The following is a 13,960-nucleotide window of genomic DNA, read 5'->3' as shown; positions in this document are numbered from 1 at the left end:
GAAGTGTTATTGGAACACAGCCCTGCTCAGTTCATTTCCTTATTATCTATTGCTGCTTTTGGGTTACAGTTGAATTGTTGTGTTAGAGACCATGCGATCCACAAAGCTAGGTGTCAGCTACCTGGCCTTTTATAGAGAAGTTTGCCCACCTCTATTTTAATAGAGATACCTTGTCTCTGGCTTTTGGTGTATAGTGGACACCAACCATTTGTTGATGAATATTTAACTTGTGGTAAGAATTTCACTAATATCTTTAAGGGCTTGATTAGAATCCCCAAAAGATTCTTTAAAACTATGGGTTAGAAGAGTTCTATATATCATATTATTTCTGCTTCTGATCTTTTTGGCTCTAAGTCTCAAATAAAGAAATACAGAGTGAATATCCTGCCCCTGAATTTAATTAAATTAGGAAATAGACATTATCCCCAGGATTTGAAATTAGCATGTGTTGGTTAATTTTATGTCAACTTGGCTGGGCTGTGATGCCCAGATAGTTGTTCAAACACCAGACTAGCTGTTGCTGTGAAGGTACTTTTTAGATGTGATTGAAATTTATACTCAATTGACTTAATAAAATAAATTATCCTCCGTATTGTGGGCCTCACCCATACTATGAACCATGAAAGCATTAAGCACAAAGACTGAGGTTTCCTAAGGAAGAATTCCTACTTAAGACTGCATCAGGAATCCTGCCGGAATTCCCAACCTGCCATCCTACCCTACAAATGATGGACTTCTTACCCCCCACAATTACATGAGCCAATTCCTTAAACTCTCTGCCACTTGCTCTCCTTCTCCCTCTCCACATCCCTCTCCACCAATATATATCTTATGGGTTCTTATTCTCTAGAGAACTCTGACTGATACAGCAGGTTACTCTGATGTATTTTTACAATGTGGCCCATCTTCAGAGTTTGTTACCACAGTGCAGTGAGGATGCTAAGCATAACCTCTCACCTCACTGAGCCGAGCCCCCTCCTGGCATCATCTCCCTCTCCTCCCTTCACACCCCCTTCAGGCTTCTGCCTTTACACCTCGTGAAAGGAAATGTGTTATATTTGGATACAATGGAGTCAGAAATAAGCTCACTTGTGATGGCGCAGAGGACTTTTTCTCTATCTGAGATGGTTTAAAGTCGTGAGAAGTCTGTGAGTGAGATGACAAAAACGAGACAGGAGCAAATGGACTTGCTGAGAAGGAACACTTGAGAAAATGAGACGGACTTGGCAAATTTCTGGGTGGCAAAGTTTGTAAGTTTTCCCTCTTCTTTTCCCTCTGAAAACAAAAGCTTTCCGTGTGTACGAACTCAATGGAGAACACCAAGTCCATGTAACTCCGTAACTTGGTTCTATCATGGTACAGATAGTTTCTTCCATTCTCAAGTTTTCCTTCTTTATAATAAAATGGATAAAAATACAAATATCTGCTATATTTGTCAATATTTAGCAGTTTTACTTGCATAGTACCCATGTGTGAAGTTTTGTACACTGAGATATTTAAAACTTGTGTCTAGTAAACTATTTTATAACTATGTGTATAAAAATTACATGTTTGAGTAAAGATCCATTTGAATGAGTGGTGATTTATTTTATATTTCAAAGCAAAGTTTAGTAGGCCTTGAAATGGTGCTAGAAAGTATATTTTATAGTCTTTGATTCCTCCTAACAAAGTATAATGCTGTCAACTTGCTCCTGGAAATGGCTGAATGTCAACTGACTTGAAGATACTGTCACTTTCCTGTTCCACAGCCCTCACTCCTCCCCCTCCCACATGCCTGTTTAAGTTCTATCTTCTATCAGTTAATTGTATGGCATGCTTATTTAAGTGTTATTTTAAAGACATAACTGTAACTTTGAGTTTTACAGATACTGATTGAGACATGTGTCCTGCGTCTTTATGTGGGTTTGTTTTATAAGAATATAAATTAAATGATTGGAGTGTAATAAAATTTCTTCTTGTTCAGAATGTCATTTTACTCTAAGTGGCTAAAATCTCTTAGACTCTTTTCATCCTCAGAGTTGTAATAGTCTCTCTCTAATTTGAATTCTGACAGAATAAATGGTATCTAAAGCAGTTCACTTCAGCAACAGTTCTTTGAGAAATTTTTGCCTGTTCCCAAGGGCTGGGTATTGTGGTAGGTTCTGGGGGTACAGAGAGGTGAAAAGATGGGATCTCTAAGTTGCTCACAGACTCCTAGGAGAGGCAGACTTGGAAACAGGATGTTACTGCGATGAACCATATTCATAGAACAGAACCTGCCCAGAGAAGGGAGAGATGAATTGTTTGATGAGAAGTAGGAAGGCACTACAGGGAAGGTTACAGTCCTGGACTTTGAAGGAAAGGTAAGTGATTTCCATGTGAAGAAACCAGTATGTTTGACAGAGATGTGTTGGTGTTGTGGAAGTTTTACATATGCAATTATTTCAAAAGCTTGAGTAGAAATCATTTAGGTTTAGTAAACCAGATGACCTCTGAGGCTCCATAATAATCTTACAGATTATTGTTCATTTTTTTTAAAGCATGACTGAGGACTAATATAACTCGTTAAAACAATACTATCTAATGAGATCATGTGTGTACTCTAGTGTTGACTATATTAGCAAACATTTGTAAGATACTAAGTAGGTGCCTGAAAAATGTTCTTGATACTAACATATAAGTTGACACTTTCCCCTTTTTTCTTCTCCCTGCTCCCCTCACCCCTATTACTGCCCTTTGTGGTTGTTTTTGCAGTTGGTTAGTCTGTTGTTAATTGGAATTGCTGCGTGGGGCATTGGCTTCGGGCTGATTTCCAGTCTCCGGGTGGTTGGCGTGGTCATCGCAGTGGGCATCTTCTTGTTCCTGATCGCGCTAGTGGGGCTGATCGGAGCCGTAAAGCACCATCAGGTGTTGCTGTTTTTTGTATCCTTTTTTAAAAGTGGGATTTGTTACCCCAATTGGATTTGTTCTTATTGTATTGATTACTTTTTTGATAACTACAACTGATTTAAAATTGTCATTTAGGAAATTAATTGCCAGATAGTAACTCCTAACAAGTATTATGTGTATTTATTTAACCAACATTAGGAACATTTCTTATGGTGAAGTTATTTTATGTTTACAGATTCTCTTTCCTTTTCATGTCTTGAAGAATGTATTCTGCAAGTTCAGTGTAGGTAGTCCTATGTATGTGGTGCAAATTCAGAGGTACATTGAACTAGTTCAGGGACCTCTAGGCCCTTTCCAAGTCATTAATACTTGATTGAGAATTTCATAATGATTCTTTTAGACTTTAATTTAGGAAAGCTCCCATACATTTATCCATACTTATTTCTTATTTTATATATGTAAAACTATTATTTTAAATGAAATGAAATTCTAGGAGATCAATTTTTAATAATTATTATTGTTAGTATTTTTCTACATAAATTTATTTTTTTAGACTTAAAGACTTCCATACATTTATCTATACTCACTTTCTATTTTATGTATGCAAGAATTTTTATTGTAATCTAAATGACACGGTAATAGGTCAGATTTTAAATAATAATTATTACTGTTGGTATTTTTCTATATAAATTTATATCTACAGTGTGTTATCAAAATAAAAATTACGTGTATTCTTTTTGAACTTTCTCTAAGTGCCATTTGTTCTATTTTCTGGTTCAATTCCTTATAGCACATTGTGAAGTTGTCAGTACCACTGTTTTATGTTATTTTAAGTTTCCAAAAATAGCCTTGACTTGAATTCTCAGTACATGATTATTCTCTTGCTTGTATTTATTGTTCAGTTTTCTGTATCATGTGCTTGTTTAGCCCTGAACCAGGACCAACAGGTAAGCAAAGATTTTTGTCTTTCCACATAGTAAGCATAGGAGAAAAGGGGGAGGGATGATTGGAATATAAAATCATTTCTTCTGGCGCAGAATGCCGTTTCACTCTACATAGCTGAAGTTTCTTGTTCCTAATTGCTTTAGGGGGGCTGACTAGAGCCCTAAAACACTATCAGATGTGGGTATTTTTTGCATCCTTTAAGAAGGAATTTGCCCTCACTAGATAAAAAATGGTATTGCTGAAAGATGTTCATCCAGTCTTTTCCTACCTTTATGCAATGGAACGTTTGCTCCAGAATGTTTGCGGTTTCATTCCAGCAATTATTCTTCTCAGACTCTAATTTGTGGAAAAATATGGGTCTCTGGTTTGGGGCGATGGAAAATTTGTCTTGTTACACTCTGAGAATTCGGCCTTTGAACCAAGGGCTTCTTTTTAATCTCATGTAAAAATGGAGAAGTTTTGTTCTTGGGATAGAAATAGTGCCTTCTTTTCATTGCAGATTGAGGTGTAACCTCCTTTGAAAAGTTCTGATGGTCTTATAAAGAGTGTTTATTTTAGGTACACTCAGTGTTAAAAGTTGCAGGCTCTAGCTTTATTCATTTTGTGCAGAGATGACACATTTTAAGGTATGCATTAAATGCGTTTTCTAGGGTCAGCTTCTGGAAGTTGGCTGGAACAATACGGCAAGTGCTCGAAATGACATCCAGAGAAATTTAAACTGCTGTGGGTTCCGAAGTTTTAACCCAAATGGCACCTGTCCAGGCTGTAAGTCCAATGTACGAAATGTTTTGGGGGGATGTATTGCATACAGATGAAGAATGGTTAACATTGAAGAAATGGGCTTTCTGATGCTGAGTTGTACTTTTAGTGTTTTATTTATACCAGCATTATATTCTGTATACACTAGTGTATCATTTGCCTGTTCTCAAATATCCACTCCTGAGCAGACTGAATACCCCAGGGCCCTGCCAGACACAGATGCTTTTGGTTCTTTGCTCCTCATTCCTTCCCATTCAGTTCCTCCTGAACAAGTTGTGAAAGAGAAATAACAGCAGATGAGCCTTACAGATTGCAAGGAGGTGTGTAAATATACTGGATTTGAGGCCTGTCAGGGTGGAAGGAGTAGGATGGTCTCAACCAGCTGAGCATCCCCAGGGTGGAGGACACCTGAAACTGCCCTCTTTCCTCCTCCCCTTCTTCCCCATCACAATTTCATGCCCCTTCTCTCTGGGGGATAAGCTAATGATGGACCAATTAGAGCCATCCTGTTGTTCCAGGCCACATCCCGACCTTCCAGTTCCAACCCAGTCCTGTCGGACTTGGAGCTCGGCTCTCCTGGGAAGTTTACATGTGCTTATATTTTGGGGAAACTCCTGTTCCCCCTTCTCTGAGCTGGATATCCCTTCAATGAGGCCTCTTTTGTGGGACTGTTAGTTTTCTATTGCTGTATAGAACATTATCACTCATTTAGTGATTGAAACAACACCCATTTATTATCCCAGTTCCCCTAAGTCAGGAGTCTGGGTTTGGCTTAGCTGGGTCCTCTGCTCATGATCTCACCAGAATGAAGTCAAGTTGTCGGCCAGGGCTACAGACTCATCAGAGGTTTGGAGTTTTCCACCAAGCTGTTGTTGGCAGAATTCAGCTTCCGGTGGTTGTAGGACTCAAGTCCCATTTTCCTCCTGGGTGTCTCTCAGCTCCTAACTGTACAGCCATCTTGTGACATGGTGGCATCAAAGTTAGTGTGAGAATTTCTCCATTCTGTTAAAACGGTGCCTTATGTAATGCAAAATACACATCATATTCGCAAATCCCATCCATATTCAACAGGTTGATTATTCAGGCATGTGCACTGGGGGTGGGAATCCTGGGAGCTATGTTGGAATTTTAGGCACTACTAAGGAACTGAGGCTCCCAATTGGATATGCTATTCCAGTTTTTATGTGGGTTCCTTTTTTTTTTTGATCTGATCATTTTAAGTGTATTTTGAAATAAAAGTTCTTTTTTTTAAAAATTGATACAGAGCTGTATTAAAAGCAGCCACTCGTGCTTACCGTGTGCTCCGATAATAGGAAAATATGCCGGAGAGGTTTTGAGATTTGTCGGCGGCATTGGCCTCTTCTTCAGTTTTACAGAGGTATGTGCAAATAACTCAGTATCTTCCCTTCTGTGTCGTAGGGATTCCTGTTTCATAGGGCAGGAGTGCATGGCGTTTCACCATAGCATGACACTGAACTTTGGGAATGTATCAGTGGATGTTTTCATTGAGTACTAATACTGTAATAGGAGGAGCCCTGACTTGAAATCAGAAGACCTAACAGATCTTGCATTACCTTTTACAGGGTGAAATGCTTGATCGCTAAATTACGTACAGTCTAGTGAACAGATGAAATGAGATTAGACTGAGTTATCTCTAGGGACCCTTCTGTTCCTAGAGTTGTGTGATAAATTATAATTTTAAATACAATTTTGGTAGATAAGCAGCAGGGATTTACTGTATCACACAGGGAACTATATTCGATATCTTGAAATAAACTATAATGGAAGAGAATTGAAAAAGAATTGGAAAAGAAATACAGATATAAACATAAACATGTGTAACCAAATCTGTTTGCTGTACACCTGAAACTCACACAACATTGTAAATGAACTATACTTCAACAAAAATAAATAATAAGTAAATAAATGAATAAAATTTCTGGAATAGGTAGAACATTCACATTGTTTAATATATATGTTAACATATAATACACACACACATTTATATAAAGATATGCTTTGAAAAATTGCCTTCCAACACCATCCCCCATTCCTCCTTTGTTCTTAGCCTTCTAAAACCTATAGGTAACCACTGTTAATTAATTTTTTATCTATATGATATGTATTTATACTATGTTAATATATTTATTATATAGTTAATACATTATATATAATATATATCTAAGCAAAATCACAAACATATTATTTGATAATTTCTGAGGAATGCTAATTCCTTCCTCATTGTCTTTATTAAACCCTCAACAATTGTGGACATTTTTTTGATGCATCTGAATTGATAGTATGTATTAGTATTAAAATTTTTTTCTTTAACTGATAAATTCTACTTACAGTGCTTTATTTCATGGAGATAATCTTATAATTATATAAAATAAATACATGAGAATGTGTATTGTTGATAACAGCAAACCTTTGGGCCAGCACCTTGTTCTTCAATAATGAGCTGGTTAAATAAGAGTGTATTAGACAAGAACAAATAGTTTTAAAAAAAATGCACTGTCTATTAATTATGTGACCTTGGGGAAGTTACTTAATCTTTCTGTGTTTCTGTTTCCTCACCTTTAAAAACAAGTGTAAAAATGGGAAGCCCCTATTTCGTAGAGTTGTTATGATACTTAAGAGAGAACATGTAAAACTAGTAATTTTTTAGAGTAGTACCTGACATATGCCAGGGTGCTGTATGTAAGTGTTAGTTGTCATGTTGCAGGTATTAGTAAATTATTAATGTATAAGCCACCACATTATGCCCCATTAAAAAAAAGATGGTGGAACGTCCATTATTGTCAGGTTAGTTGCCCATGTCACCCTCCTGTTTTAAACAGGTAATCGACTAGCATGTACAGAATAATGCTAATAAGTAAAATTGTGCATATAACTGTAGAAATATATGGTAGGCTATCATAAGAGTGAGCATTTATCTTTAAAAGAAAATCAGAGCGGAAGGATTTAGCTCAATGGTAGAGCGCATGTTTAGTATGCACAAGGTCCTTGGTTCAATCCCCAGTACTGCCGGTTAAAAAAGAAAATCAGAAAAATCTTCAGTGTTTTGTATGTTTGAAATTTCACGTGTTCATTTAATTTCTTGGACCTTTAATTTCTCCTTCAGTATGTCCCTTTAGTAAATAATTTCATGGTCAACTTCCTTGTGTAAAAATTTTTACCTGTGTTTTCTAGTTTTTCCTTAGAGTACATGTCTATAAGTAAAATAAGACACGTTCAGTATATGGACATCTTTTTAAAGTTTGGTAGATAGTGCCAAATTGGGTTTTGGAGGAGAGTCTACCAAATTTTGATTCAACCACTAATTCTAGTTATTTTTATTTAAAAAAAATTTGCCAGTTTGGTAAGTAATAACATTATTATAATTCTGTTTGCTCTTTTGGAAATGTGTCTAGTGAATCTGAAAATATCTTCATATGTTTCTGGACTATTGGCATGTCTTCTTTTGTGAATTGCCCACCTAACTTTGGGCTGGACCATGGCCCTTTGGGTCCCCTGTAACTCAATCTATGCAAAAAAGGGAATTTGGTACAAGAAGAGCAAAGGGCCTCAGGCCTAGAAGTTGTGTTGGAAGGGGGCACAAGCTGGGGCTCACAGGGGTAGTGCTAGAAACCCAGGGGCACAAGAACGTTGCCTGCTCCCGTTTTATTTCCTTCTTTCCCTCCATCGCCTCCTTCCTCTCATCCCTCGCTCTACTTGGCTTCTTTGTTCTGCTTTCAGTCTCTTTGGCATTTGCTTAACTTTTTAATGACTTTGAAATAAAATTTACAGAAGGTTTTACTTTTTATGTAGGTAAGTTTGTTGTTTTTTTCCTCTGCGGTTTGTCCAGTTGATTTTTATGTTTGGAAGGGCTTTTATCATTTTGATTATATATGTTAAAAAAATGACAAAAGAAGACAATGTAGGTAATACAGTCTTCAACACTTCATGAAGTAGGTAATCTCCTTTCAGAGAGCTGCAAAACAGGGTGGAAGGCAAGAAGCTTTTATAGGATAAAGCATGAGGGAGAGAAAAATAGGAAATATCTGATTGGCTGGGGCCCACATAGTCAGTCTTGTCTGGGGTGCAAAGGTGCAGAGTTGGCTTGGCCATTTGGGATGGGCTGACCGAATATACTGAGTACACTGCACTTCTGCTCAAGGGGAACATTTATAGGGACACAGAAGTGAATCTAAGTTTCATTTTGCTGACATACAGTTTTGGATAAGAGCAGCTTCATCTTGGGCCTAGAAATTTATTTCTCTCTATATAATTAAATATAAAAATATATAAAATGTAGTATGTCTGTATTTCAGTTTTATTGAGGTATAATTGACCAAGGCAATTGTAAGATATTTAAAATGTACATCATGATGATTTGATATACATGTACATTGTGGAAGGATTCTTCTATCAAGTTATTAACACATTCATCATCTCACATATTTACCCTCTCCCTTTTTTTGTGTGAGAACATCAAGTTCTACTCTCTTAGTAAATTTCAATCGTACAATACAGTGTTATCAACTATAGTCACCATGTTATTCATTAAATCTTCTCATTTTGATTGTGTGAGTAACATGTATTGAATTTGTGTATATGATGTATACATTATGTCTATATGTATAAAATGTATTATTAGTATAGATAGCACATTATATAGACATATAAATGTGTGCATGTTATAGATTTTGTTCTAATTCAGTTTCCTTTTTTCCCTTCAAGAATGAAAATCCATGCTTGGCTGTTACTATGAAAATGGACATAACGACCAAGCTTAGTATTCACTTCTTAAAAGAAGTTTTCCCTGACATCCCTTCCTACTCTAAGCATTTTTTTCTTTTCACTTTTTCTCAGGAAAGAGCTGTTTTACTTCTGGGTTAGTCATGGCGTTGATTGAAGAAAATTCATACACAGCTTGAAAATAGTTCTGTACATTTTTTCCTTCTTTTAAAAGAAAACATGGACTTTTGTCATGAAAACTTAAAAACAGAAGTGGGGAAAAACCAGAATGAGCCATCTCTTCATACTCCATTAGACAGATCAATTGTTATCAGAATTTTGCCACATGGTTTCTCTTTTCTATCCAGGATTTTTTTTTTTTTTTTGAGAATTTCGGTTTTTTGAGCAGCTGCATTTTTTTTCCTCATCAGATCACACTGCCTTCAGCGATGCGTGTTTTTCGAAAAGGAACTGATTTTTAGAACAGTTTTAAGTTGACATAGCAAAATGGAGAAGGCCCAGAGGCGTCCGATACTTCCCTTGCCCCCCCAACCCCTGCACATACACAGCCTCCCTCATTATCACCATTACTTGCCAGAGTGGTACATTTGTTACAATTGATGAACCCACGTTGGCACATCATAACCACCTGAAGTCCATAGTCTACGTGAGGGTTCATTTTTGGTGTGGTACCATCTGTGGGTTCAGACGAATGTATCTGTGATTATGCGCTCATATAGAGTATGTCCACTGACCTAAAAATCCTCTGTGATCTGCCTATTCTCATCCCTCCCAGCCCCAGTTGTTTTTTCGAATATCAATTATTTAAGAATATAAACCCGTGGGTCTTAGATTTCTAAAGTGTCCCTTCATGGACTCCTGTTCTGTATTCTATATACCATGTCCTTTTGAAACCTAGTCAGAGATTTTAATAATAACTTATCCAACGTGACATTTTTTGGGGTAGTGAGTATCTTACAGGCTCTCTCACGCTTCAAATCTTTATTCAGTATTTCACAGAATCAGTGATTCTCTGAGTTTGAAGGAATGAGACTAACTAGCTGATGATTTCCAGTCTTAGGTGAAATAGAAGGATTTCAACTGTGTGTAATACAGGAAAATAAATTTAAACCATCAAAGAAACATTGATTAGAATCTGAAAAAAAAAAGTTGTGACAATTGGTACATGTGCTTTGTGAAAACTTTAGAAAATACAGAGAATTGTGAAGCGGAAAGATTAAATGTATCTACCAAGTAAAATTACCTCCTCAGAAATAATCAACATTTGCATTTTGGCATGTTACCGTTTGTCTCTCTCTGTTTAATAACTGTAAAAGTAAACAAAGGACAGACTTACTGCACTCTCTGCACGGACATTTCGTAGAGCTATACTTTGGTGACCTACTGCCTCCTGGGTGTACGTTCTTGACTCATCCAGCAGAGCTCGTGATCAGGTCTAGTCAAGTTACCCTAGAAAAGCTTAAAATCTCTAGCACCTTTGTGACCTGAAAACCTAAGTAGTTATCTGACTTTGATCTTTTTGCGTTTTGGGTGTGGCTTCCTTTCCGCACCCTCCCTGGGAGGCAGGGAGGTGATAGTGTTGTTCAGCAGTGGCTTGCCCGAAAAGATTGTCCCCTTCTGTCACAGCCGAATTGGAAGAATTGAATTTGGGTAAAATGCGGCTCCAGATTATGAGTACTTAATAGGTTGCTTTGTTTCCCTTACGAACTGTGACTTACACTGTTGGTGTGTATCCAGGGGCGATAATCGAAATATTTAACCACCTCAAAAATTCTAACAGGAAGCTCCCTGTGTGCCAGCATGTCTGAGGCAGGGTCAGGGAAATGACGCTCTGGCAGGCTGGGGGTGTCGGAGAAGTAGCTGCTTGGCAACAGGTGTGTGAGTATTTCAGCATGTAACAGTCAGCATGCCTGAAAGGGTAGGTGGCACGTTTGTCTGGGAATGACCTGGGACGCATCAGATTTTCACAGCACACCACAAGTGTGATAAAGAGCTTGGACTCCAGATTTGAACCCCGGTTCTAACACTCATGACCCGTGTGACTGTTAACCTGTTACTTAACCTTGTGCTGCCTCAGTTCCTTCACTGGTGAAAGGAGGATGATAACTGTTCCTATCATGCAGGGCTTTTGGTTGAATTGTATGAATTGAAAAAGCGTGAAGAACAGGGCCAGTCACAAAGTACTCTAGGCGTGTTTGTTTAGTAAATTCCTTTTACCCCCATCATACCAACTCCAAACCAGACTTTCCACTTCCTTATATTAGACTTATCTTTCTTGATTCAACACACAGACCATAACTCCATCAGCCCTTATGTATTGTCCGTATAAACATTGCCAGTCATGAATTTTACAGTAACCGAGGAATTATTACTGTGGGAAATGGAAAAAATTTTGGATTTACCATCATTCTCTAGGAATAGTTTAAAGGGCTAATGAGTAGTTATGAAGTCAAATGAACAAAATATTTACAGATCTAAAGTGGGAAATATAATCTGAAACTTATTTTGCTCCATTAAAATTTTGTGTTGTTTTCACTCTAAGAATTTTTTGCTTATTTTAAATAAATCAACATCGAGGGAGCAGAAACAGAATGAATGCATTTCTTAATTTAAAAAATAAGTTATGTTGGCTAACTCTTTAGTGAATGTGGTGTAGGAATTGGCACAGTAACCACTTACTCCTTTTGGAAAAGTGTATGTCCCCCAGCCCTGGAGAGGTAGGACTTAGAACCTTTTTATGATCTGTGTTGTAAAATGTGTTTATTGTAGAATTTTTATTATTGCCTACTTTTTGCTGAACCCAGTTTATTTCTGAATGAACAGAATTTCTGTGATATTTTCAGCTGTGAAGACAATTCAGTGTTTGTGTTAGCTTCGTATTGCTGCTCTAACAAGTGATAACAAATGTGGTAGCTTCAAGCCATACACGTTTTCATCTTAACACTTCTGGGGGTCAGAAGTTTAAAATGGAGGCTCCTTCTGTTGGCTGGAGGGGAAAATGTGCTTCCTTGCCTTTTTCAGCTTCTAGAGGCTGCTGCATTCCGTGGTTCTGCTTTGACTTGACTTTCTCCATCTTCAAAGCCAGCAGCATGGCATCTCCTATCTCTGACTCTGCTTCCCAGTGCTTCTGTCATCACATGGCCTTTTGTCTACATCTCTGATTTTGTCCTTACTGCTTCCCTCTTGCAAGGATCCCTGTGATTACATCACAGAGTCCACCCAGCTAATCTCCCTGTCTCAAGGTCTTTAACTCAGTCATGTCCCAAAGTCCCTGTTACCATGTGAGGTCCCATATTTGCAGGTTCTGGGGATTATGATGTAGACTTCCTTGGAGGGCTGTTACTCAGTCTACCACAACGTTCATATTGATTTTTGTTAGGGCCTCTAATTTGGGTTACTTACTTACATTTTAAAAAGAAAAAGAAATCTCTTCCTCTTGGAACAAATAACACAGGGTCCTTCAGAGTTTCCAGATAAATGGAAGACACATACACAGCTGTTACTCTTTCTTCTTTTCTTTCTTCCATTCCAGATCCTGGGTGTGTGGCTGACCTACAGATACAGGAACCAGAAAGATCCTCGTGCTAATCCCAGTGCATTCCTTTGATGAGAGAACAAGGAAAATCTTTCCTATTCTGATCTTGTACACTTCCTCCAACTTTAAGTTAAGCTAATTTGCCTGTTTAAGGAACCAGTGTCTGAAAAATTACATTATTGACAGTGGAATTAGATTTTTTACATTTATGTTTCTCTAGATGGTTTTCTTTTTCCATTGCTGAAAAAAATCTGAAACTTGTGGTCTCCTCTGAACCTCAGTGGTACTTGTAATCTACTGTATTCACAGTGTCTGGCACTGTCCACTGTGGCCTTTCTTAGCATTTTTACCTGCAGAAGAACTTTGTATGGCACTACTGTGTTAATCATATTGTGAATTTAAATATACATCTCACTGGAACAATTAAGTATATGTGGCACTGTGCTGTGTAGATAGTTCCTCCTGGGAAAAAAAAGGAATTGAAGTTTTTTGAAGCCAGAAAGTATGAGATTCAATTACATTAAGTTCAGTAAGGGAATGTAAATTCCCATTTTTTTGTCTTCTTAGGAAAGATGTATTGTGGTGAAAATTGTTCACATAAAAGTAATAATTTAGTTCTAGTATGCTTTCTGATTACTCTAATGTATTCTAGAAATAGATATAGGAAAGTGTGGTTTCATTTTTTATTTTTACAGGTAAGTACAAAAGAGAAATGGTCTCATGAATGTTCTGATGTGTAACATTTGCCTTCAGCCTTCAAAGTGGAATGAGTTTGAGAAATTCAGAGACTGTATCTGAATAATCTTGGTATTCTTTTTGTAATAATTTAAAGTCCAAAAGACTGCATTTTTAAACAAGTTACTATTAATGCATTGGCCCACATAGCAAAAAGATATTTGATTACCTTATAAATTGTTAGATACCTTTTCCATGAAATTTCTCAGTATTGTAATAGCAGCTAGTCAAATCTGAGCATATTTGAGTGTGATCTCCCATAATTTGAAATTGAAATAGTATCATGGTTCTGTATATTAAAAAATTAAAGTATGGCGAACCTTCTTTGTGTATGTATGTTTGAATTGAAAGAAAGTAATGAAAGAATTGGTAAATAAA

At 37.1% G+C, this 13,960-nt stretch overlaps 1 protein-coding gene across 1 annotated transcript in view; it reads left to right on the top strand.

The window, feature by feature from the left end:
• The window catches only part of TSPAN13 (tetraspanin 13), a 31,684-nt gene extending 17,724 nt beyond the window's left edge, over positions 1 to 13,960 (top strand). The window contains exons 2-6 of the mRNA XM_032483896.1: positions 2,734 to 2,901; positions 3,735 to 3,815; positions 4,464 to 4,589; positions 5,837 to 5,950; positions 12,845 to 13,960. Of these exons, the coding sequence (XP_032339787.1) occupies positions 2,734 to 2,901; positions 3,735 to 3,815; positions 4,464 to 4,589; positions 5,837 to 5,950; positions 12,845 to 12,919 (564 nt within the window). The 3' untranslated portion in view covers positions 12,920 to 13,960. The remainder of the gene's footprint in view (positions 1 to 2,733; positions 2,902 to 3,734; positions 3,816 to 4,463; positions 4,590 to 5,836; positions 5,951 to 12,844) is intronic.

Source organism: Camelus ferus, chromosome 7 (assembly GCF_009834535.1).
Source record: "Camelus ferus isolate YT-003-E chromosome 7, BCGSAC_Cfer_1.0, whole genome shotgun sequence".
NCBI lineage: Eukaryota > Metazoa > Chordata > Mammalia > Artiodactyla > Camelidae > Camelus > Camelus ferus.
This window is presented reverse-complemented; position numbering and strand designations above follow the sequence as displayed.